The 26,191-nt window shown below is 41.9% G+C and overlaps 1 protein-coding gene across 1 annotated transcript in view; it reads right to left on the bottom strand.

Moving 5' to 3' along the window:
- Positions 1–26,191, bottom strand: part of LOC111964661 (multiple epidermal growth factor-like domains protein 10) — a 34,852-nt gene that overhangs the window by 6,439 nt on the left and 2,222 nt on the right. The window contains exons 2-8 of the mRNA XM_023988502.2: positions 7,459–7,569; positions 7,108–7,209; positions 6,906–7,006; positions 6,550–6,642; positions 3,388–3,634; positions 1,949–2,054; positions 1,634–1,770 (exon numbers count right to left, since the gene is read on the bottom strand). Coding sequence (XP_023844270.2) covers positions 1,634–1,770; positions 1,949–2,054; positions 3,388–3,634; positions 6,550–6,642; positions 6,906–7,006; positions 7,108–7,209; positions 7,459–7,565 — 893 coding nt within the window. The 5' untranslated portion in view covers positions 7,566–7,569. The remainder of the gene's footprint in view (positions 1–1,633; positions 1,771–1,948; positions 2,055–3,387; positions 3,635–6,549; positions 6,643–6,905; positions 7,007–7,107; positions 7,210–7,458; positions 7,570–26,191) is intronic.

Here is a 26,191-nt window from a genome sequence, read left to right as displayed (position 1 = left end):
AAATGTGCTTAGTTTTGCAACCTTTTTTGTCGTGGTGAGCGTGTGTGTTTGGTGTGGTGTTTGGCATGTTTCAAGGTTATTGTTCTGCAATGTATAAATTTGTCTAAGCGGGAACGTGTCGAGTTTTAGAGGACTGCTGTATGGATTAGGATGCGGGCAATACGGTTACGTACTTTTGTCCTTGTCCTTTGGTTGATGCTGGGAATGATTTGCACTTTTCGCGACCAGATACGTTGATCCGTAGGCAATGTATAAGGTAGAGCAAGAAGTGGTGATCCTAAAAAGTCGAAGAGTTCTGAGTGGCTGACGAAGTAGCTGCCAAAGTGACTCCCATGGGTGTTTGATACTGTCGTACTATTATTGTTTGTAAATGAATATGGTACCATTCAGGTTGTTTGGAAATGGCTTCCCAGGATGAGCCAGACTTGTGGAGGTCTACTAATTTTTAAATATATAGACTGACTTTTTTGAATTTCCCATGAGTCAACAGAAGAATGCACTGAGTTTTGAACAGTAGGGTCTTGAAATAGCATCACAGGTACGAGCCTCAATTGACTCAAATTGATGTAATCTAGCCTGCTCAGGAACGTTAAAGCGAGACATCATTTTCGTGGAATTTTCTAGACCGTCGTGTTTAGAACGGCACAGTCAACTTAGTGGTATGTAAACTCTGACGTTGCCCACCTGGAATTGTGATTCTCAAGTGAATTATAAGTGGAATATCCATCTGTTAACAATGTGTTGAAATGATTACTTGTGGTATGCACAAAGGTAGAAGTGTCGCTATAAACCGGTACGTTGCCAAAATATATGTGTCTGTTAACAAAGAAATTTGTGAGTGGTTGGAAAAACAAGCTTTTGATGGACTCCACCTAAGTTTTTGTTAACGTCTGAGCCTTCAACTGAGAATTAGGTTTCTGGATTTCAGAGATTTGTTAGTTCCACTGTTGGTGTGCCGGAGCGGTGTCGCTGATTTGATGTGTATGTGTTGTTCATTCACAAGGTGCAGTGGAGGAGTGTCAACGGTGGTAGTTATGGGCGGGAACTGTAAGGTGTGCGTGCGCTCAGTGCAACGGGCTCGTTGCGTATAGGGTGACATCGACAAGCGTGTGCGAGCAAGGAGGCCTACCAACCTGACTCAGTTACACCAGCTCTGTCAGGAGGAATGGGTCAAAATTCACCCAACTTATTGTGGGAAGCTTGTGGAAGGCTACCCGAAATGTTTGAACTAAGTTTAAATAGTTTAAGGCAATGCTACCAAATACTAAATGAGTGTATGTAAACTTCTGACCCACTGGGAATGTGATGAAAGAAATAAAAGCTGAAATAAATCATTCTCTCTACTATTATTCGGACATTTCACATTCTTAAAATAAAGTGGTGATCCTAACTGACCTAAGACAGGGAATTGTTACTTGGAATAAATGTCAGGAATTGTGAAACTGAGTTTAAATGTATTTGGCTAAGGTGTATGTAAACTTCTGACTTCAACTGTATGTATCCTATTTAATATCCTGTATGAAAGATACATGAACTGTATGATATAAACAACTTCTACCCAACCATGGGTGCAGGATGAGTATACGGCACATGTATCTGTCTCTACTGCAGAGAGTTAGATAAACACACACACCTGTTCCCAGTGAAGCCTTCAGCACACTGGCACTGGCCTGTCTCAGGGTTGCAGTGGCCCCGGTTGTGACACACACACTCTTGGGCACAGTTAGGACCAAACCTGCCCTCTGCACAGCGCTCTGTACACACCTCACCCTGAGGGAGAGAGAGAAAGACAGAGAGAAAGAGAGAGAGAAAAAAAGCGGAGAGAGAGAAAGCGTACATGATACGACAACATTAAAAAGGGATCTGATTGATAACCTCAAAATACAAAGATTTCCATGTTGACCCCCTGATGCTGTGTTTGAGTCCGTGTAGGATTCAGGAAACGTACCGTCCACCCAGGGGGGCACGCACAGATCCCCTTCCCCTGGCAAATGCCCCCGTTCTGGCACGGGCATCGCAGCGGGCATCGACTCTTTGGGCATGCCTTCTCACAGCTAAGGAACATGGAGGAAAGAACTCTGAGTGGCAGATGGACTCAGATTGTGTAGAGATGGAAATGTAGGGTACAAGTTAACGAGTTCCTATCTTTTTCAATTTAGTGACTGCACTTGCAACAAAAACTCAACTGTACACAGTAGAATTCATCAATAGTGGTACATTGCCTACTGGTGCTTATAGTCAAAGGGTCACCCACCAAAAACGGCTTCAGAAAAGGCCATGACCCAGGAAACAAAACTGCAAAGTTTCAACATCATTACGTAGATAATTGTATGAGTATGAGGACTGTGTGGTTCAAAACTTGTAAAAGTTGCGCATTGCTTAAATATTATGAATCAAAGATACAATTTCAAAATCATACCATTTTGGGTAATTTCCTCTAGCAACATGAGGTTGGCATGTTACACCTTGGTTACATTTGTTCCACACTTTCCGTTGTCAATACTTGCAGAAAGCAATTTATGTACCGGACCGGGGAAATCATGGAATATTTCGAGATAAGAAGCTGTTGAAAGGTCCTAAATAGATTTTTTCTCAGATGCCCGAACAGCGTATTATGTAGTTGTCGGGACCTTGGAATGTTTTGAGATCTGTGTTAGCTAGCAAATGTTGTGCTGTCTTTAGTTTGGCTAGAAGGCAAAAGCAATTATGGCTAAATACAGCTGACAAAACATCTTATATGGGTTCATCAGGATCCGTGAAGGACCGGTAACGTGTTGCTTGAGCTTATGCATGGATGAACACCGAACGCACAAATAGTTCTGTGGACCAGCGTGCAACAAAAGTAACCAATGTGAAACATAGCAACAACGGAGCGTTGCTAGGGATATTATCCAAGATGCGCTATGATTTTGATGCTAAAGACGTAACTTGTACTAAAAATAACAAATTAATATGCAACTTTTACAAGTTTTGAACCACACAGTGTTCATATTCATAAGATTATCTACCTAGTTGTTGACATTTTGCAGTTTCATTTCCTGGGTCATGGATCAACACATTTTTTGTGGTTGGCCCTTGAGTGCTGTGCTGTTTTCTGACATTGGCAGTTGCCTCATATAAAGAGTTTCCAGTAATTCCTAGTGGTTCTCTACTCATCCTCAGGGGCATCTAAAACACAGGGTGTAACTAATGACTCATGCTCTAACCTAGTGTTTCAAGAGGGGCTCTTTTCCTGCATTGGTAGGATGGAATAAGGCCATAGGATATGGTATAACAATTAGTCTACTGCCTCTCCATTTTGTCTTTCCAACCTTAACATTCTATTTACTTTATATTGATACATATAGCTGTAGGCCTATTTGAGAGAGTGTTACTTCTACTACTCACAATGTCCCAGTGAAATTGTCTCGACACAGGCACTCTCCGGTCACTTTATCGCAGGAACCCCCAGTTCCACACTGGCACTTCTGAAGACAGCCCTTGCCAAATGTGCCTGGTGGGCAGGGGTCCTCGCAGCGGCGCCCAATGTAGCCTGGAGGACACTGGCAGGTACCGGTCACAGGATTGCACAGGCCACCGTTCTCACACTTACACAGCTGACTACAACCTGGACCCCAGTGTTTGTCATTGCAGGCTGGAAGACGCACACAGACACAGATGATAACAGACACATAAAAAAATAAACCCCATACAACAAAATATACGTAATCATATAAATGTATGCATAAACCAGTGGACTAGTGGGCCAGTGTACAACGTTTTCCATCTGATATCTCTGAAAAGGTTTTCTTTATATTAACTTAACCTGATGTAGTTGTATGGTGTTACACTGTATACTATATGTGATGTAACTGCAATGCACATGAACAAAAACAAATCCAATCCAATTCAATTCGGACCACTGGGACTGTCATGTTTCAAACCAACAACAACAGCACAGGAACCTGAGTAGAAGACAATGGTAAAGATCACTCCCCCAGGGACAATATATCTATCCATGTATAGTCATGAATTTCCAACAAAGAGACATAGTCTATGACCAACTCTAGCCCTAATAGCTCCAGAATCTCGTGTTACCGACTTGTGATTCACGATTGACAGGGCGATTTGCATGGAGCCAACAAAATGGATGAGGTTAAAATTGGGAATTTTACAGCGGCCTTTCGGGATGGCTCCGGTGGTTATCGCCAACCGGTGATTCGCACAGGGTTTGGATTTCAATCAGAGTTAAGGAGCGTCAGGGGGATCATTCCTGATTCCACGAGAACCAGGATCCCACATGGACACACACTGACTCCTCCAATGTCTCATCAATAACGCAGACTGACTGGGGCACAAACTCTATTCAAAGGAAAAAAAGATATCCAATACAGGTGATGTAACTGATGCTTTGCACACAAGTGATGATCTCACTAACCATCATGATGACAACCATTCAATGATGGATTTATACTTGTCTCATTGAGGTTTGTGGGGAATGCCATACAGTGTGAATGATCACAAACAAATCCTACTGTTCTATATGGATTCTAGTGCGCTTGCTTCATTCACAACTACTACTTCTTCCACTATGACAAAAATACTTTTAGACAGCTGAAGCAAGCACACACATTTTCTACAGCAACTGTACCTTTTCTATGTAGTTAATCATGGGATCTTCCACCCACCTCTCTTTCCTTCAGTCACAGACAGTATGTACTGTGTCACAGTTTCAAGCAGAACTTCTTTGACATATTAAATGGAGGGTACAGTATGGCCAAATTAGGGTTTGGAGCGAAAACTACCACATAGCAAAGAAATGTTTATTAATCTAACTCAGAACAGGACCCTTTTCTCTTTTCTTTGTTTAAATGAATCAAACGTTTACTCATTCCCTGTGTGGGCATGTGAGAGACGCTGAGAGACTGCAGTTGGAGTGTGTGTCACATTGAGTTATGGGAAGCTCAGCTGGAGCAGCAATAATGTTTACACAGGCGTTCTCCAGGACGCCAATGGAGATTTAGGACCTGCAGGGTACTAGGCCTTCTACTATCTGCTATCATCGTCCAGGCCTGACAAGGCTAGCCATGAGTGTGGGCGAGTGAAATGTAATGGATTGGACACCTAGGCTTTGAAGAACTGTGCTAGGACCAGCTGGCTGTGCCCAAGCCTCTGCACTTACCCAACTTATAACAGAACCCAGACCTGTTCTCACATAAATTGTCCATATGTTTGTTTACATCTGATCAGGGTTCAAAAGTGACATTTTTTCAACTGATGCGCTCTTTAAAACTGGCAAGTCTCCATTGTACTGTAAATGGAATGCATTAAGATATGGTGGGAAAATTCCTCTCTTTCCCCAAGTGTATTGTCCGAGTGGTGGTGGAGATCTCGTCTGCATCCAACCACAGCATTATCTCCCACATATCTAACTGAACCACATCCTTCTGTCCCCCATACCCTTCTTTCTCTCACACCCTTCTAGAGTATATCACTCTATTCTTAAGTATCAAAACTCAACCAGTCTTCTTTCTGTATCCAAACCCCCCCAACCTCACCCAATATGAATTATTCCATCGCAATCTCTCTTCCCCAACAATCTCTTATTAAAATACATTTATTTCTCTCTTTCTTCCTCTCTCAATCTCTCTGTCCACTTCTCTCTCTCGCTGCCTCTGCTCCCCCTTCTACCCCTCTCTCTTGGTCTTTCTCTCTCTCCCTCTTCCTCTGTCTTTCTCTCAGCTCAGTGCTAAACCTCAGCCTCTCTCTCATTTCCCACAGCTAGCTCAAAACACAGGAATCTATTCCAGGAAGTGTCAGCTCTCATTCTGCCAGTGGGCTTTATTATAAGACTCAGCAGTATGGGGCTGAGGCCAGCACTCGTTTGCCCAGAGAGAGAAGGAGAGAGAGACAAAGTGGAAGAGGGGTAACTTTTTCCATTTCCCCTTCCCATCATCCCCTCTGAAGGCATCATACTCCACAAGCTTATGTTAAGCTCTCCATTCAGCACTGTACTAGTGACCTGGTTGAGTTCAGAAGAACACTAGCATTGATTAACTAGGAGTTTCTGGGATAAATAAAATGTAAAACATTAATCCTGTGCTGAGATGAAGCTATTTTAATAATATGCAAACTAAACATTTTTTAGCATATGATTCCAAAAGTGTATACTTGCAAAATATGGAAAATATTGATTTACATCCCGGGCCCTGGGTCTAAGCATGCAGTATACGCTTTGGGGATGTTACATACTTGTAGCATAAAATGCATAAAAAGCATAAAATGGCAAGTGCGAGGAAGGGGAGGGAGTCAGACATAGTGTCCTCCTGGTCTAATAAACTGTTTTCTGGGCTGTGGCTTACTTCAATGACGCATCATTGTTTATTTGGTCCCTTGCTGTTTCCATTGGAAAGCCCTATGTGTGATTGAGTGTTGTGTGTGAGGATCAGTTTTTGAGTAATGGTCACTTGTCATTTCCTGCAGTGTGTGTGCTGTCTCTTATACACATCTAGATGTGTATAAGAGACAGGTGCGTGCGTGCGTGCGTGTGTGTGTGTTGATGTAACGCACCACTGGAACAGTCGTCGCCACGCCAGCCTCCTTCACACTGGCAGCGGTCTGGAGCAACACATCTCCCATGGACACACTCCTTAGTACAGCGGGCTAGTGATGAAAAACACAAACAAACACACTCTTAAGTAGACTAGAAGGTTGGTGGAGATATTATATATATTATGTAAGTCATGCATGTCAACTCTCCAGAATGTAACCAACTCAGCAACCAAGCACAAAATTGGATGAATTCTAGAAATCGATGGCAAAATATGTAGAAATGTAATTCATTGAAATGCTACTGATGAATCCAAGTGAATCTTCTAAGTTTGTTTTGATATGCTAATAAAGAAAAGCCATGACGTTAAACTTACGGACACATTTGTCTCTGCTCTCGTAGTAGCCAGGGCAACACTGGTACCTCCGGCGGTAGTCCATCTTCACCGCCTGTCTGTATGCTGTCTTATAGGTGATCCTGACCAACACAAAGTCAAATAGAGAATACTTCCTGTTACCCTCTGACCTTATGGACACAACCAGGAAGTAAACAAGAAGTGTGTCGGCAGACTGTGTTACCTGTGACGGGTGCATCTGTAGGAGGTGCGTGGCTCAGAGCAAGGTTCCTCTGTCACCTGGTCATAAGGGTGGGCATACGACTCCTTCACTGAGGTTGGGAAGCTGCATGAAAGGACAAAATGTACTCAGACATAATAATACATTGACAGAACGGACCCATCATGGTCTGGAGTTGAGACAACCTGAAGTTCATATTTTGAGCCAAGTGTTACATCTTCAATGATAAGTGCAACAACAAACAACAAGTTAGCTGCAATTAAACCTGCTGCTACTTCTATTTCTTTCTCACATGCTAAAATATGCTCTCTTCTATTCTGGTACAGTGAAATGAGATGAGCTACACTGACTTACCTCTCCCATACGCTACACACATTGGGATCCCTGGGGTTCAAAGACCAGGACAGGCCAATCAGAATGCTCAGAACCAGCAGGACGGTACAGGTCTGCAGTGACTGCATGGTCCTGAGGAGAGAAAGGGAGGAAAAAGGTTATGGAGGATATTTATAATGCCTATCCATGGGAGCAATAGCAGTGATAATATGCTACAAATTGAAAGCATGAGGACCAACATTTGAGGAGAGGGTTAGTTATTAAGAATCAGGTTATGAGCAGGAAAAGGGATAATCAATTACCTACCTTTTTTCTATTCTCATTAAACAGCACATCAAATCATACTGTCTATGTTAAACTGATACTTGTCCGTTTTTTGTTTGGCACTGCTTTTAGCCCGCCATCTGAGTTACAAAGATATCAAACACTTCACAATGTAAAGAATATGAACATTTATCTGAAACCTTCCTGTAGTTTAAAGCAGTATCACCCCTTGTAAAAGAGTTCATTAAACACTAAGCAGAGGTAAGGCAGCGGGCCAGCATTGAGCCGTTTACCCAGACCCTCCCCGTCGCGCTCCCTATTCTCCCCATTTGGCAACTTAGAACAGAGGAATCTGAACAGTGGTGTAAAGAACTTAAGTAAAAATACTTTAAGGTCCTACTTAAGTCGTTTTTTGAGGTATCTGTACTATACTATTTATATTTTTGGCAACTTTTACTTTTATTTCACTACCTTCCAAAAGAAAAGTATGTACTTTTCTCCATACATTTTCCCTGACACCCAAAACTACTTACATTTTGAATGCTTAGGAGGACAGGAAAATGGTCAAATTCACACACTAATCAAGATCCCTGGTCATCCCTACTGCCTCTGATCTGGTGGACTCACTAAACACAAATGCTTCGTTTGTAAATGATGTCTGAGTGTTGGAGTGTGCCCTGGCTATCCGTAAAAAAATGTAATAAAAAACATTGTGCTGTCTGGTTCGCTTAATATAAGAAATTTGAAATGATTAAGTATATTTAAGCAATTACATTTACTTTTGATACTTAAGCATATTTAAAACCAAAAATATTTAGACTTTTACTCAAGTAGTATTTTACTGGGTGACTTTGACTTTTTCTATAGTCATTTTCTATGAAGGTATCTTTACTTTTACTCAAGTATGACAATTGGGTACTTTTTCCACCACTGAATCTGAGAGAGAGCGAGAAAGAGCGAGCGAGAGAGACAGAAATGGATTGGGGGAGGAATGCGACTCCAGCTACCATCCTAGCTATTATCAATCAGAGCAGGAGAGAATACTCCACACTCTTCCGCCATGTCCCCTTCCACACTCACACCATCTGGATCCAATCAAAACGCAGACCCAGGGGAACGCCCAGTGATGGGGACCAGAGCAGGCTCTCAGGGAGCGGCAGAGAAAGTGGTCTTTTTCCCCCAAAACTCCCATGGACATTTTGGGAAGTTCAGGAACACTATAGCATGGGTCAACTGAAGTGCCATTCCCCTCATCGTGGGAAAGGGACAGTCTTTGGAGGATGGACTCATGTTGACATAAAATTGGTCAAGGCTATTTATTCCCTTCTGTTTTTCTAATACGTCCCCCTGACAAAGTTAGTGTACTATAGCTTCTCAGGTCACCAACGAGGATGAAATAAAGAGCTTGGGGTATTAAACTATTTCTATGACTATTCCAAAGGAGATATTTAGCATTTATTTCAGTCAAGCAAAGAGAGGAACAACAAGACACTTAAATAAGTCTAGGTCTAGCCCATAAGTCTAGGTTTCTTCCTCCCCTCACAACGTAAGGATGTGGTTTTTCAACAATGCCATGCTAGGATCCCTTTTAGGGGCTTTAGCCCAAGCATTTTCCTAATCAGAGTAACAAACAAACTGCAGCCACAGCCCAGCAGTCGCACTAAACCTAAACCTACAGCTGTAGTTATGAGTTGATTTGTCACAATGCTCCCTGTAACATAAATCAAGTACATTCACGATCTGCTGCTTTTGATATATCACCCCTCACAACCCTCCTGTTCTCTGTGTCAGGAGATAATACACATTCTGGCACACACTCTAACGCCTTAAAAAGCTGCACCACAAAAACAGAATTTTATAAGAACAGGCATATGGTTTTTATTAAGAGGAGCAATCGACTTTAGTAGCCACTTCATTGGACTGGAGTAAATATTTTTCATTAACTTTTTTCTTTTTAATTGAGCTTCATTAGACAAAGTCTTGAAACCGCATGGGAATGCTTAAGTGCTGAGAAAGAGAGTGTAGGTTTAATGAGTGCAGACGTGAAGAGAGACAGCTCTGACTGAAAGTAAAGTCAGCGCAGTTCACATGACATGTTTGGGTTACCTTTAAATTGAACGGTAGGTCGGTAGTCTTAACTGGTAAGTAGGTAGCATACCCCTGCTCAGAGAGGTAAAAGGGTTCAGGTCCTCTCCCCACCAAAAGCAGGCTTTTATTTGCTACTCCACCCATACATGTGGCTTGATTATAGAATCCTGCCCAAGCCTTTGTCGCTGAGAGTACACTCTTATTAATCTCAACCTACAGTTTATTAGCTTTTACCTTATCATATTTTTTCCATAATCTTTTATAAAAATCAAGATTCTTCTTCTGTGTTGCTTTATGCAACCAACGTATGATAAAAACATACACAGATGACAAAATATATTTATTATGTTACAAGTGATAAGTGCAGATGGGCACCAGATTTGGCTCTACATATATTTTAGCTCGTAGTCCGGGCATAGTCCGGTCCAGGGTGTATTCTGGACCAGAGCTACTGTACATCTCTACAGTATGTGCCTTGAATGGTACAGAGATGGTTCTGGACCTCTAACGCTGCAGCCTGCACTAGAAGGCTTTTGGGTTAGTTTCAATGAGCAAAGCAGACCATCTCAACTGGACTTTCATGCAGCCCAATAAAAAAAATGAGGATAGGAATACACAGTACAACGCACGCACGCACACACACACGCACGCACGCACGCACGCACACACACACACACACACACACACACACACACTTTCTAATACTTTCATCGACAGCTCATTTGTTTTTCATGTTCTTAAAACGTTCCATGCACAAAATGAGTCCCACACGTTGAAACGAGTACAGAGAAACTATTTATAGTATCTGAGTATATTCGCTAATTCATTGGACTTGTCTTGGCTCACAATGTCAAGCGCCCCAAAACTAAACAAGTGGCCCAGGCGTGTGCAGATCGTACCAACTGGAGAATGCCATAATGTTTAAAAAGGGCCCCACAATGCTCTTTCTAGAACTGCACAGGGATTTCAATGAAAGCAAGGCCCAAATGAAAACAGATGTACTCGTGTCACATTAATCTTGCAAAACCGAGACACTCTTATGCATGTTGTTACCATTCAATTTCAGTCATTAGTCTTGCAAAAGCCTCAGAAATGAGACTAAAGAAAAACATTTGATTTGGTTTCACACCTCTGAAACCATTGCATTCAGTTTTCATTTAATGACAGCTCTGGAGGCTACTCACATATATTTACTGAAACTCCATGCTCGTCTTTTATTATTATTATTATTATTATTTCATCTTTACCATCATTTGAACCATGCAATATGCATGCAATAGTGATTCATTCACATTTACTCAGCATCCTAAAGCTTCTKGTCTTCCAAGACAATCCAGTCTTGAGTGGCATGGGGTCTTAATGGTCAATATTGGATAACAAGCTCCTTAAATAAGAGTAGAGACTTTTTAAAATTCTGTCAGTAAATGTTGAAATTCTAGACACTGCACATGGCACTATTTAAATGTTGCTTGCCTTTTCCCCTCCCCTCTACTCCTCTCTCTTTTTGTGGTTGAAATGTATAACTGAGGTAGAAAATATTAGTCACTCTTGAACGGAGCGATGTAAAGGAAAATAAAATTGAGAGAAACGCATTGGTGTGGATTGGAAGATGGGGTCCAATTCTTTATTCAGTCCATCAATTATCCAATAAGATGAATTTGATAAGATTAGTTCATATTTAAATGTTGCTTGCCTTTTCCCTCCCCTCTACTCCTCTCTCTTTTTGTGGTTGAAATGTTAATTGAGGTAAAAATATTAGTCACTCTTGGAACAGGCGATGTAAAGGAAAATAAAATTGAGAGAAAAACACATTGGTGTGGATTGGTGACAGAATGAGAGAGAGAGAAAGAGAAAATAGAAAAGGAGAAAAGAGACAGAGGTCTGGGGTCCGCTCACCAACCAAGATTTCACAAAATGGGACAAACACCAAATTGAGACTTCTGCAAAAATATCCTCCGTGTACAACGTAGAACACCAAATAATGCATGCAGAGCAGAATTAGGCGATACCCACTAATTATCAAAATCCAGAAAAGAGCCGTTAAATTCACAACCACCTAAAAGGAAGCGATTCCAAACCTTCCATAACAAAGCCATCACCTACAGAGAGATGAACTTGGAAAGAGTCCCCTAAGCAAGCTGGTCCTAGGGCTCTGTTCACAAACACAAACACACCCCACAGAGCCCCAGGACAACAGCACAATTAGACCCAACCAAATCATGAGAAACAAAAAGAAATAATTACTTGACACATTGGAAAGAATTAACAAAAAAACAGAGCAAACTAGAATGCTATTTGGCCCTAAACAGAGAGTACACAGTGGCAGAATACCTGACCACTGTGACTGACCCAAACTTAAGGAAAGCTTTGACTATGTACAGACTCAGTGAGCATAGCCTTGCTATTGAGAAAGCCGCCGTAGGCAGACATGGCTCTCAAGAGAAGACAGGCTATGTGCACACTGCCCACAAATGAGGTGGAAACTGAGCTGCACTCCTAACCTCCTGCCCAATGTATGACCATATTAGAGAGACATATTTCCCTCAGATTACACAGATCCACAAAGAATTTGAAAACAAATCCAATTTTGATAAACTCCCATATCTACTGGGAGAAATTCCACAGTGTGCCATCCCAGCAGCAAGATTTGTGACCTGTTGCCACAAGAAAAGGGCAACCAGTGAAGAACAAACACCATTGTAAATACAACCCATATTTATGCTTATTTATTTTAACTTGTGTGCTTTATCCATTTGTACATTGTTACAACACTGTATATATATAATATAACATTTGTAATGTCTTTATTGTTTTGAAACTTCTGTATGTGTAATGTTTACTGTTAATTTGTATTGTTTATTTCACTTTTGTATAATATCTACCTCACTTGCTTTGGCAATGTTAACACATGTTTCCCATGCCAATAAAGCCCTTGAATTGAATTGAATTGAGAGAGAGAGAGAAAAAGACAGAGGGGGAAAAGGAAGGAGAAAGAGAGAGGGATGCCAAGGACAACTTGATTTTCATGTAGAGGGGTGTAATATTTAAACCAGACTAAGAAACTAAGCTACACAATATGAAGTCTCAAGTTCACAGTCATTTCTCAAAGTTACTCCTGGGAATCTCCTGTCAGTGTAAAATGCTATAATAGTGTTACATGATCAATAATATGAATGCCATTTCTAAATGTCCAAATGTTCCAAATTATTGAAGCCAAAGAGAGAAAAATAACACAGGAAAACAGTTTATTCACTTCAGTATTGCATTCGCCACGTCTGCACTGCGCAAAAACGATGGGTTAAGCGTCAACACTTGGCAAAGAGGTCAATATCCATTCAACAGCCAACTCCTATATATGATTCTATGATACTTATAAGGTAACAACAACCAATCAAAGGTCAATGTCACCAGCTGCACTGTTTTCATGATAGATTGTAGTTGAACATTATTCAGAAAATATGATTTAAAAAAGCTTCAGCTAAATCATATATGATTTTCAATACATATCACTTAGGTAACGTAACAACCAAAACGTATCAACACGATATAATTGGCTGAACGCTTCTGATTATCAATTCCCCTGATTAGTGATATCAAGAGTCTTTTTAGGAAAAATATAACMATTTCAAGCTTTAGACTTTGTGTCATCTATTTACATTTGAACTGTAAGAATAACAAATCCATAAAAGTGCTCTCAAGCTGACAAGCATTGCCAGCTGGAGTGAATAAGATGGAGAGCTTGATGTGTCACTCTAACCACAGCCTATAGTCCYGACTCTGCAGCATTAGCCCCCAGCCCCTCTCGCCCCTCTACCCTCCATTAAAACACAGTTACTGTAAACTAGATTTAAAACCCATAATCCTTTGCATCTGGGATTTCTTCATGGTGCGCATGAGAGATTTGGCTCCTTCGACCACAGCTAGGCTGGCACACACTCCCTAGACGCTATAATGCCACATGTTGGGTGGATGGGTGTAGGGGAAAAGGGAGTAGGCACCATGAACAACCCTTTGGGTGAATAGGAACTTGATGGAACAACTACACACCACMCCACACCCAATCTTTCAAATTCATACTTTCAGAAACATGAATGTTTTTTTGCAAATCAGAAATATATGTGGTGCGTAACTGTTGATTTGGTCAATTTCTCACATTTATCCATTACATATTTTATTGTTTCTTGAACATGACACATTTTGCGGGTGTTTACAGTGAGGCTTTGTACATTAAGGGTGGTACTGAACCACAAGTCTCATCCCCCACACACTGGAACATTCTGTGTGGAAGTCTTGGCAGCTCATATGCTGTTGATGGCTGTCGTAGGATTTGCGTGACAAAGGGATGATATGGAGGGAAAGAGGAGGGGTTCGTCTTTTGGGGAGTTACTTCTCGGAAGGCTGTATTTTGCTGAGTGAGCTTGGAGCTGCAGGGTGTGCTGTCTTCTGTAGGATTCATGCGAATGAACTATGAGTTCTTGAACTTTGACCTTTGACCTGAGAGAAAAAAAGACACCTTTAACTTKTGGGTGTCTGCTTCTTTTGTCTTCCTTTTGCAGACAATTTAAATTTGTTATTGTATCTCAGCAGATCTGTTTGATGCTTTCGTTTTACTGAATGTTCTCGGAAAAGCACAGACGCAAACATTTTGGATGGGATTCAACACAGCCTCTTCAATTCAGTGACATATGCTTAATGGTGTCTGCCAATCTATGCTAGGATTTGAGTCATAGAACATCTCTGTAATACTTCGTTAAATCAGGGTAGTTGCTATGGAAAAACAAATAAAATGGTCCCTATGTCAACTGTATGTCATCCATATGTCTAATTTCCTCAATCATAATGTTGTACTTCATGCTCTTTTCTTATTTTCTTCATGTTGGCTCTTTAACTCAACTTCTGTCTTGCTTTGGGATCAGAGTATTGTGGGAACCTCTAGTGAAGTATTCTAGATGATGTGTATCGTCCTCGGCTGATCTTCTCATGACACTACCAGACATAACACTCAGCTTTTCATCCATGTTTGTTTTCTTCTGGGTTCTTCCAACATACACAACAAGGCCAAGAGGTCAGAAGTCTTTGAAATCTTTAGTGGACCATCAGAAAACAAAAACAAGCCCAGCTAAACACTGTGATGACCAGTGATTAACAACTGACAAAGGCCCTCGTGTCTAAGTCAGGGATGGGCAACTAGTGGCCCGTTTTTGTAGGCCCACGGACCAACCTAAAAATATATATATTTTAAACTCAGTCGGGGTCTCAACTCACTGTTGAGAGTGAGTAGAATAGTAGAAATCACCACGTGCAATTTCGATTTCGGCGCGCATCATCTTATGTCAGTCACTAACAGTCACTTATTGAGCCCATGTCATCTAAAAAAAATGTGATTGGTAAATTAGTCTAGCCAGTTATCTAAACTAGTAGTAATCATGGTCTAATTACAGACCCGGGGGGGTTGGGGGGGGCATTGATTTTATTAGTCACTCTCACTCTGATATCATATTAAAAACTGCAAACATTTGTCTCCACCCTACGGCAAAAAATGTCACTTAGGCCCCAATAAAATGTCACTTAGGGCCCCCAAAAGGCTAGGGCTGGCTCTGACTGCACGTGTTAGTATGGATGTGGGTACGCAGAACTGCGAGCCACTGCGACCCCTCACGTTGAGTTCAGATTTTTGGTGGCCCCCACCCCAATCAAAGTTGCCCATCCCTGGTCAAAGTTTATCAACTGGCCACTAGTTCAACTTTTATGGCAAAAGATAAAAGACAAAAAGTAATTTATTGAACTTGACCTGTTTTTAACTTTTGATATATCACTTTTGGATGTCTGTTTCTTTAAAAATGTTATTGAACCTCAGGAAATCTGTTTGATGCGGTCAACATTTTGAACACGATTCAACACAACCCTTCTCAGCAACAGTCTCTTCAATACAGTGACATGCTGTACGCTTAATGGTGTCTGCCAATCTATGCTACGGTTTGAGTCATAAAACACTTCTCTAACGCTTCGTTAAATCAGGGTAGTTGCTATGGAAAAATAAAAATAACCTACAGTATGTCTGTATGTCAACTCTATTGCCTCACACCTCTTCTCTTCTTCTGCCTTACACACATAGCCGGACTACTGCATTTGGGGCCCTGGGCCACCGTCCTCCAGGGGAAATAAGCCATGGTTCAGAGAGAAAAATTTGCAGTTTTATAATGCTATTCTACACATTTTGTCATGAGGCTGAGAGAACATTTTGCAGTTTTAAAGCTAATTTCCAGCAATTCTACACATTTTGCTATCATATGCTATCTGGGGGAAACGAGGGACACGCGGGATTATTTTGTGGTCCAGGGCTTGTGTGTGAGCAGGGACAGATTACCGAACGGTCATGCAGGGTACATATTTTGCTAACATATGCTATGTGGGGGTCCCCAACCTCCAGGGGGGGCCCAACCCCCCCAAAAGAAAAAGGTTGGCGGGCCCCAGACCTGGTGGTCGAGGGGCCCCCAAATATCAGATGATTGGGTCAGGAGGTCTACGTGATGGTCACACCTTTTCCTCTACTCCTAGAGAGCAGGTCTAGCAGTCTGATAAACCAGAGTTTGGGTGTATGTGTTAGACTCTATCCCTRTGATGTTGGTCATGTGGTTCTGGTGTAGAAAGCTTATGTCATAGGCACTGTCAATAGGGTGACACTGAACAGACTGAAATAGATAACGGAGGTAGGGTTGATAAGGGTATCATGGTAATGCTGTTGTTTTGGGCCTTATGAGAACATCAACATGAGCTCTACACATGGCCGAACAGTCAGCCATGGAATATGTGCCTCATAGTGTTGTTAAGGTAATACTTGAAGCTAGTTCATGCATGGTCATTCAGACCTAATATATCCATATGATAAGGATGGTATGAATGCCTGGCCAATTGAAACGTGTTGTACTGACACTCTGGGAACACATTCTCTCTTGTTGTGTTGGGCGTTTGGCCAAGTTGAGGCCTCTCTCTCCAAGTTGAGTCCATCCTGTGGCATCGCTCCACAGTGAGGGCTTGTGTGTTCTCGTCTGCAACCAGTTAGCCACACAGTGTAAACTACCTCTAGGGCCGGCACACTCCAGACCATAACCACAGGCAGAGTGACTGTGGTTTCGTCGGTCAGGGAAAGTGTAGGGGTCCTCACAAACACAAACACTCCGGAGTACTTTAGCCAGAACAAAAACACATGCATATGTACATGTACAGTACACCCCAAAACACTCACCTCAGATTAAAAAGCATAGTTTAGTGTCTTAATAGTATTTTTATGCAAGCTTAACTATATGAAATGGTGGAAAATCTAAAATGGAGGCCCTGGCTGAGGTTTTGGAGGGACATGACCATACAGAGCAGTAATTATATGTGCCGTAATGTCCTGGGGATCATAATGTGTGCGGAGACACATGCGCTTCTTGTTTTAAAAAAAAGGCTTTCCACAAACCATAACCAGAAAACACAGGCTTGATTGTAAACGCACACAGCAAGAACACGGTCGAAAGACCACACCATTAGCATTATTGTGAGACCATCGCAGAGATGGCTCCAGCAACAGTTCAGGATTCTGGATATGTAATTACCATAGAATCAAGTGGTATTATTCTAGAGACCACATGCGTGTACAGTGAGCTTTCATAGTGAATGTACCTCCATGCTGGAGACGAGCTGTTTAGTACAGTTTAGTTGGTATAAAAGAGCAATCCACTAATCCTATAACCCCATTCATAACCGAATCCTCAGCTGTAGATTCATATTTACCATAATTATCCTCAATAAATACTGTAACATCCTGACATACAGGTCTTGAATATCGAAACGATAAATGACTACATCATTTGAGAATTTCACARTTACACAATTTGTGTTATGACTTCTAGACATCCTGATAATCATGACCAGTGAAACATTCACAGGAATGTTGATTGTTCTGGTGTTGCAGTATGAATCATCATCAGTAGCTTGTTTGTTCAGAACTACCCCTTCCTTTGCTCTTCCTGCCATACCCTGTAGTGAAATCACCTCTCCTACTACAATAGGGTGGTGACATTACAACAGGAAGTTCCCTATAGTCTGAAGGTCTCTGTGAGTCATCCTGTGGTGCCCTGGAACGCACAATCCTATTGTTATACTACCCCTTGAATCACTTCACACATGATGCCATGATCCTGATGCTCGTCCAAGTCATTGGATGAAAGTTAGAAAAGGGCCTTGGCGCGTGACAGTGAAGAGATAGGAGTCTGTAAGGTGTGAAGGTTGTTTGTGTACGAGAAAGAGGTGTTATAAACTCAAGACACCAGTCATACCTCAACACATCACCCTCCTCATGATGTCACACTACACATATGAATGTACGTAATTCTATGAACAAAAGTGGACTTCATCATAAAGAATGTGTATGGTACTTTCTAAACACAAGTGATCGTCGCATACACAAGGCCGGACGTCAAGCACAGACAAAGAACAGCTTAACGTACTTACACAAACACACTGGATGGATAGCAAGTGACGACAATAATATAGCTACCATGACCACCGCCAATTTGAGCTTGCCACTGCAGATTGCAATCTTTCAATATTCTTCGAAAATATCCTCTACCAGTCTGTCCCACATCTTATCTATTTTTCCATCATTTCCACCACAACAACGTCAATCTAATTTCCTCAATCATGATTTTGTTCTCCATGCTCTTTTCCTTCATGCTGTCACTTTCACTCAACTTCTCTGTCCTTTTCAGCAGTCCAGAGTATATTGTGGGAACCTCTAGTGAAGTATTCTAGATGATGTGTATCGTCCTCGGCTGATTTTCTCATGACACTACCAGACATAACACTCAGCTTTTCATCCATGTTTGTTTTCTTCTGGGTTCTTCCAACATACACAACAAGACCAAGAGGTCACAAGCCTTTTAAATCTTTAGTGGACCATCAGAATACAAAAAACCCAGCTAAACACTTTGACCAATGACTAACAACTGACAAAAGCACTTGTGTCTAAGTTCATCAACTGGCCACTAATTCAACCTTTATGTCAAAAGATAACAAGACCAAAAGAGAGTAATAATGTTATCTTGACCTGCTTCTAGGGTCTTCAAATGAAGTTTGGTTTTTCTATAGGCACTTCACTTTTGTTACGAAATCAATCCTCCTCCTTATGATCATCCAAGTCTAGAAAAGCCATGCCTGTTTTATGACCACACCGTAGTCTGTGCACTGTGCACATCTGGATTTACTACACTGGTGGTGGCAAATTCAAAAACACTCTCTGCCTCTCGTACTTCCTCAATTTTGCGGTCTGTCAATCAATACCCAATGAATCATCGGCCGTAGAGCAGCACTGGTACAGTATTCCAATAATGTTGTGTTCTGTATTTTCTCACTAAGGGAAACAGCCAAGCAGAATGTACTCTAACAAAAGGAAATGCTGAACTGATGTGGACAGCAAAAATTGCCTGGTCATCTAAAACACTTCCATCACACATCCACATAAACACAGATTGGCACATACAGAGACCTACAGTGACTTCATTGAGGCCTCACATGCCCTCCCCCACAACAAGTGTGTGCACTCACACTTTCCATCTCTAGCCACTATCCCCTTTCCCTTGGCTGAATCCCATGCATATTGCGTACTACTGTAGTCCCAGATGTTAGCTGCAGTCCCCTCTCCAGCGGCAGGGTGTGGTATCAAACCCCCTCTTCCTTGGCTAACACGAAGGCTAACGGAACCATGGCCTCAACAGGACCCACAGCGGCCCTGATAGGTTACAGTAACACAGATTTGGATGTTACAGTTTACCTTAGTTTAAATATTTCTTCAATATAGGCATGATAATTCCTAATATATACAGTGGGGAGAACAAGTATTTGATACACTGCCGATTTTGCAAGTTTTCCTACTTACAAAGCATGTAGAGGTCTGTAATTTTTATCATAGGTACACTTCAACTGTGAGAGACGGAATCTAAAACAAAAATCCAGAAAATCACATTGTATGATTTTTAAGTAAATAATTTGCATTTTATTGCATGACATAAGTATTTGATACATCAGAAAAGCAGAACTTAATATTTGGTACAGAAACCTTTGTGTGCAATTACAGAGATCATACGTTTCCTGTAGTTCTTGACCAGGTTTGCACACACTGCAGCAGGGATTTTGGCCCACTCCTCCATACAGACCTTCTCCAGATCCTTCAGGTTTCGGGGCTGTCGCTGGGCAATACGGACTTTCAGCTCCCTCCAAAGATTTTCTATTGGGTTCAGGTCTGGAGACTGGCTAGGCCACTCCAGGACCTTGAGATGCTTCTTACGGAGCCACTCCTTAGTTGCCCTGGCTGTGTGTTTCGGGTCGTTGTCATGCTGGAAGAACCAGCCMCGACCCATCTTCAATGCTCTTACTGAAGGAAGGAGGTTGTTGGCCAAGATCTCGCGATACATGGCCCCATCCATCCTCCCCTCAATACGGTGCAGTCGTCCTGTCCCCTTTGCAGAAAAGCATCCCCAAAGAATGATGTTTCCACCTCCATGCTTCACGGTTGGGATGGTGTTCTTGGGGTTGTACTCATCCTTCTTCTTCCTCGAAACACGGCGAGTGGAGTTTAGACCGAAAAGCTCTATTTTTGTCTCATCAGACCACATGACCTTCTCCCATTCCTCCTCTGGATCATCCAGATGGTCATTGGCAAACTTCAGACGGGCCTGGACATGCGCTGGCTTGAGCAGGGGGACCTTGCGTGCGCTGCAGGACTTTAATCCATGACGGCATGGTGTGTTACTAATGGTTTTCTTTGAGACTGTGGTCCCAGCTCTCTTCAGGTCATTGACCAGGTCCTGCCGTGTAGTTCTGGGCTGATCCCTCACCTTCCTCATGATCATTGATGCCCCACGAGGTGAGATCTTGCATGGAGCCCCAGACCGAGGGTGATTGACCGTCATCTTGAACTTCTTCCATTTTCTAATAATTGCGCCAACAGTTKTTGCCTTCTCACCAAGCTGCTTGCCTATTGTCCTGTAGCCCATCCCAGCCTTGTGCAGGTCTACAATTGTATCCCTGATGTCCTTACACCTGTCTCTTATACACATCTAGATGTGTATAAGAGACAGGTGAAGAACAGGAGGGCTTCTTAAAGAAAAACTAACAGGTCTGTGAGAGCCGGAATTCTTACTGGTTGGTAGGTGATCAAATACTTATGTCATGCAATAAAATGCAAATTAATTACTTAAAAATCATACAATGTGATTTTCTGGATTTTTGTTTTAGATTCCGTCTCTCACAGTTGAAGTGTACCTATGATAAAAATTACAGACCTCTACATGCTTTGTAAGTAGGAAAACCTGCAAAATCGGCAGTGTATCAAATACTTGTTCTCCCCACTGTAGGTTTCGGTGCAATGCAGAACTTTTAGAAAGACTAAAGACACCCCAAGGAATAAACAAAGATTTTCCACATTTAGTGTAACATGTACATTCATACACCGATCCTTCAGTATCCCATGGTTGAGTATCTGATTCAGTGTTCTCTTCAATAACACATGGTTCAAGTACCAGACATTTCATGCCATGGGCATTAGCTTTAAATGCCCAATGAAGCCGTTTTTATATCAATATCACATTTCTTGGTAACAATGAAGTACCTTAATGGAATGGATTTCCATTCAAATGGGCAAAAATTGCGTTTTAGCAAAAAAATWTCTCTCAAGCAAAATATTTGCTAGGACTGTCTGGGAATGGTCTGAGTGGGAAGGGAAAAACTGAAAACTAGCTGTTATTGGCAGAGAGGTTTGGAACGCTCTTTGTTATTYGTCTATTAACCAATTTACCCCATGTCGCCATGGAAAGCCGAAACTCCCTCCCATGCAAATCTGCTGATTATAAGGTCTTGTGTATATTGTATTTTCAACCAGTAACTGTCAGGAAATAACACTGATCACATTTGTTCATACTTTTACAGTGTTAGTTTCATCAGCTGTTGTATAATATGATACAAAACACAGGAAAACAGAATTTTGAAGGCACTGGGCCTTTCTTTTTTTTTACTTCACAGTTCTTTGAAACTGAGAGCAAATTACAATAACAGACTACGACCATGCAGCATCTGCTTTCGATTAAGACAACCCTTCTAATGTAACTAGCTGGCCAGTTTATTTGCAGTCAGTGAGATAGGCTCGAGCTGGAACCCATTTGGGTAGCTGTTGGTATATATTTTCTCTGTTGTTGTTGTTGTTCATCTTCTTTAAATTTACAGGATGAGTTCTGGGCATCATTTCCTGTTTGGGGAGTAATAATGGTGTCCCATCTGGGCATTTATTTACCTCATGTACCCCCCTAAATGTAAAAAGCCTGCAGGGTATGTGGTTAGGTCATTATGCACAATGCATGAAGAGACACAGAGCTAAACACGTGCAGGCAGATGTGCATCTACAGACTCGTCCCTCTGTCTGCATTATGGCTGAATGACTGCACATCAGAAAGGTTCTGTGACATGCTAGCAAAAATAACTCAATGGGACAGTAACCAGGGGTAGAACTAAGAGGGGGTTGCGTATCATAAAGTATTTGTCTCTTTCTTTCTTTCTCTATCTCTACTACCTCTCTGTTTTTCCAGGAAGTTCAGTCTGGGCCAGTAAATTCCTCTCAGTTAAACCCAATTGATTCACTGGCCTGCCTCTGGCCTTCAGTGCGCTGCCTTTGGAGGGCGAGGAGGAAATCTGCTCCTTATTAATGTGATCCTTTTATCGCAGCTTTTTCTTCACAGAACCAAAAGATCTCCCTTTCCAGATGGGCCTGGTTCTGAGCATTTGGAAGTTAAAGCCCAAACGAAGAAAAAAGAACTTGAGCCACGTGTGCTACCCTGAAGATGAACCCTTAAAAACGTTCCTATGCTTTGTCTTTGCGACTATGCTTTTCACAACAGTGGTGCTGTGACCTATTTTGAGACCTATAGGTGGCAGCCATGTGGGCGTTATGCATGTCAAATGTAAAGATATGGTAAAACAAATGTTTTGTGTCACACCTGCAGGTCTGCTCTACAGAACAGGAAGGCAGGGGGCAACTGGAGACAAGGGCTAGATGCACACCACCGCCACCACACAGGACATCCTGGGCAAATAACACGGGGGGCAGGCGAGGAAGGAGAGGGGCCAGGAGCATCCCTTCCTCTTTGGGTATGATCTTCGCTAATCAAGGAAACGGCAAATGAATGTAACACTTTTTTTTCTGTGTGCAAAGTGGGAACTAATCAGTAGAGATCTGAACTGATGTAAAAAAAATAAGTTGAAGTGGAAATTCGGCGTGCTCTAATGGTAGCCTAACAACTAATAACTATAAATGGCTATAGCTGTGAGTAGGTACTCAGTCATTTCCTTGTAGTTAACACACTGTAAAAGTAAGTGTTAATGCTTCTTCCTTTCCTTCAGCACTACTCCAAAAGCATCCTTTAAATGGGGTCATCTTGATCATATAGGTCATTCTTCTTAAAAAAATGTATTACTGCACTGTCGGAACTAGAAGCACAAGCATTTCGCTACACTCGCATTGACATCTGCTAACCATGTGTATGTGACAAATAGAATTTGATTTGATTTGACCATTTAAACAAGATGGCTCAATATCGACTCTACTAACTCATGTGCTCGCTCACCTCTTATAAAACACAGGGGCCAAGCTGTCTCTTGACCCAAATAGTTTGTTTGTTCTGCTTTGTTGATCTGATAAAAAGACATGAGCTGGCGCACACCCAGAATAATAGTTTGTGTGGAGGTGCTGACTAACGGCGAATAAACTATAAACTATCAAAATAAAGAAAGTCGCACAGTCCATGTATAATCTCCCAGCAATTTAATGGGTATTTACCAACATTTCGGCATCACTGTGCCTTCCTCAAGGTGAGGAAGGACCCTGAGGAAGGCACAGTGATGCCGAAACGATGGTAAATACCCATTAAATTGCTGGGAGATTATACATGGAGTGTGCGACTTTCTTTATTTTGATAGTTTAGTGCTCTGTTTATCTGCCATGGTGCAAAAAGAAAACTAAGTTAAAACATCCCAGTCTCCCAAACCCCCACAAGTCCACATTCTCCTAGCTCTTCCCCTCGCTCACCGCTGTGAAGCGCAGGGAGACAGAACTAGGACAAACAATAGGAAGCGGATAGGAAACATCTTGCCTGTAATCCCAGGTCTGCATCCCAACCTTCCCTTCCTCTGACAAGTAAACACAACTGAGGAGGGATTCTGGCGGGTAAAATAAAAACTATCCTCTACCAACACCATCATACTCATCCTGGCATTGCTGTACCCAGAGTTTCCAAGAGCAAATCCATTGGGATGCTAACATAGACTATTGTTTTGAATAACGATGATRTTGACGAGGGATACTCTCTCATTGTGCATTTCTCTGTGACTAACTCTCCCTTTTATTACCTAACCTGAATAATGGAAATGTTAGTGAGGGGAGGGGATCTCATAAAACGCATGATGGAGAGCCATGGAGTCACTGCTCCACACAGCTGGTGGACGACTGGGTTGGCTGTAGGTCGGGAACTGGGAAAAACATCAAGTGGGCCTCTACCAATACATGTCAATGGGGTGCCAAGCATGACATAACAGTTATTTATTTTAACATTCAGAATTCACATTATATTGTAAATATGACATCTTATCCAACAGTTGAGAATATAAATGGCTCTTGCTTCATTTACATAAATGACCTCACACCAGCTGCTGAAAGCAACGAAGAGTGGAAAAAACACAACCATTTTCTCAAGACGGCCTGAGAAAGCAATGAGACATTAAAGGGGATACATTTCCTCCCTCTACAGCTCAGGTTTCTGTTTGTTACAGCCTTCCTCTATAAACACCGCATGAAACGAGAGGCACCAGAACAGGCCCCCAAATCTTAATTACACATGTCTCCACCACGCCTCCACAATACCACCCTTCCTACCCAACATCACCCAACCACCCAAACAACCATCAACACAAGCAGCTCCAAAGACACTCACCACAGTACAAGTACTTTGTGGTCACTCCATTAATTAACCCCTTCAGTCCCCTCCCCCTCGATCCTCTATCCAAACCAACTGTTCTTTATGAACGTTTATTTGAGCCAGAGCCTATAGTAACTGTCCATGTTCCACAGCAAAACCGGTCAAAACCACGTCTTGCATGGCTGCAGTCGTATCTGCTCCAAATTATCTGCACGGCTGCAGAGCATATGGGGTTGAGAGACTTATACAAGCATGTGGTAGGAATATTACATCTCTGTCACCTTCTTTTGAACGTGCCATTGCTCTTTGCTGTTTTCCATTACGATGATTTATCTGCACAAAAGACTGAAAAGACGAGATTGACCAATCATCAAATCATTCAAGTATTAATTTTAATATTGACAATCACTTTGGCTGGGGAAAAAATCCCTAGGAGGTTTATCAATTGGGAGATTGCTTTGTAGATTTGACATTACATTTGCTAGACTACGATGTCAAAAAACCTCGTAAGAACCTCTCCAATCCTCTGTACAGTATAACCATTCATCCACCTTCTATATAGACAATGTTTTGAGTCCATAAAGTAAAATGTTTGGATAAAAAACAAGCAAGGATCCACAACTACGATCTAAACTCAATAACAACACACAAATTGTGTGTGACCTGGTATGAACCTTTCATGAAAAGCCATGGCTTTCAAAAGAAAACCCATAGTGGTGTACTATGTGGCGTTACAATAAACCTTAATAAACAGAGGGTTTCTGCTATTTGGAAGACAAAATTAACATGAAGCAAATATACTGTAACTACATTTACCTCATCTCTACTCATTCTATTTCTACCTCGGCTCTGGTGTGTCTGGCCAGTGTCATCCCAAACCAAAACATATCCGATGGCTCACCAGACCTCCATACTTCACCTCTTGGATGGAGAAACAGATGGTCATAGGCCAGTCAGAGGAGAGCAATGGATAAACTCCAGCTGTTTGATTTAAGAGAGGAATCTGTCGTTACACCACAGACAGAAAAGAGATCACCAAATCTACATACAGTACTCACTGATGGCAGTAAGAGTCTGTAGACAAACAGACGCATATCCAAGAGGTGTACTGTAGATGTGCAGAGCAGTACGGTATGTATGGACATTTGTCACGCCCTGACCATAGTTTGCTGTGTATGTTTCTATGTTTTGTTTGGTCAGGGTGTGATCTGAGTGGGCATTCTATGTTGTTTGTCTAGTTTGTCTATTTCTATGTGTTTGGCCTGATATGGTTCTCAATCAGAGGCAGGTGTTTGTCGTTGTCTCTGATTGGGAGCCATATTTAGGTAGCCTGTTTTGTATTGTGGGTTGTGGGTGATTGTTCCTGTTCGTGTGTTCCTGTGTTTAGTGTTCACTATTTC

This window comes from Salvelinus sp. IW2-2015, linkage group LG6.1 (assembly GCF_002910315.2).
Source record: "Salvelinus sp. IW2-2015 linkage group LG6.1, ASM291031v2, whole genome shotgun sequence".
Lineage (NCBI taxonomy): Eukaryota > Metazoa > Chordata > Actinopteri > Salmoniformes > Salmonidae > Salvelinus > Salvelinus sp. IW2-2015.
This window is presented reverse-complemented; position numbering and strand designations above follow the sequence as displayed.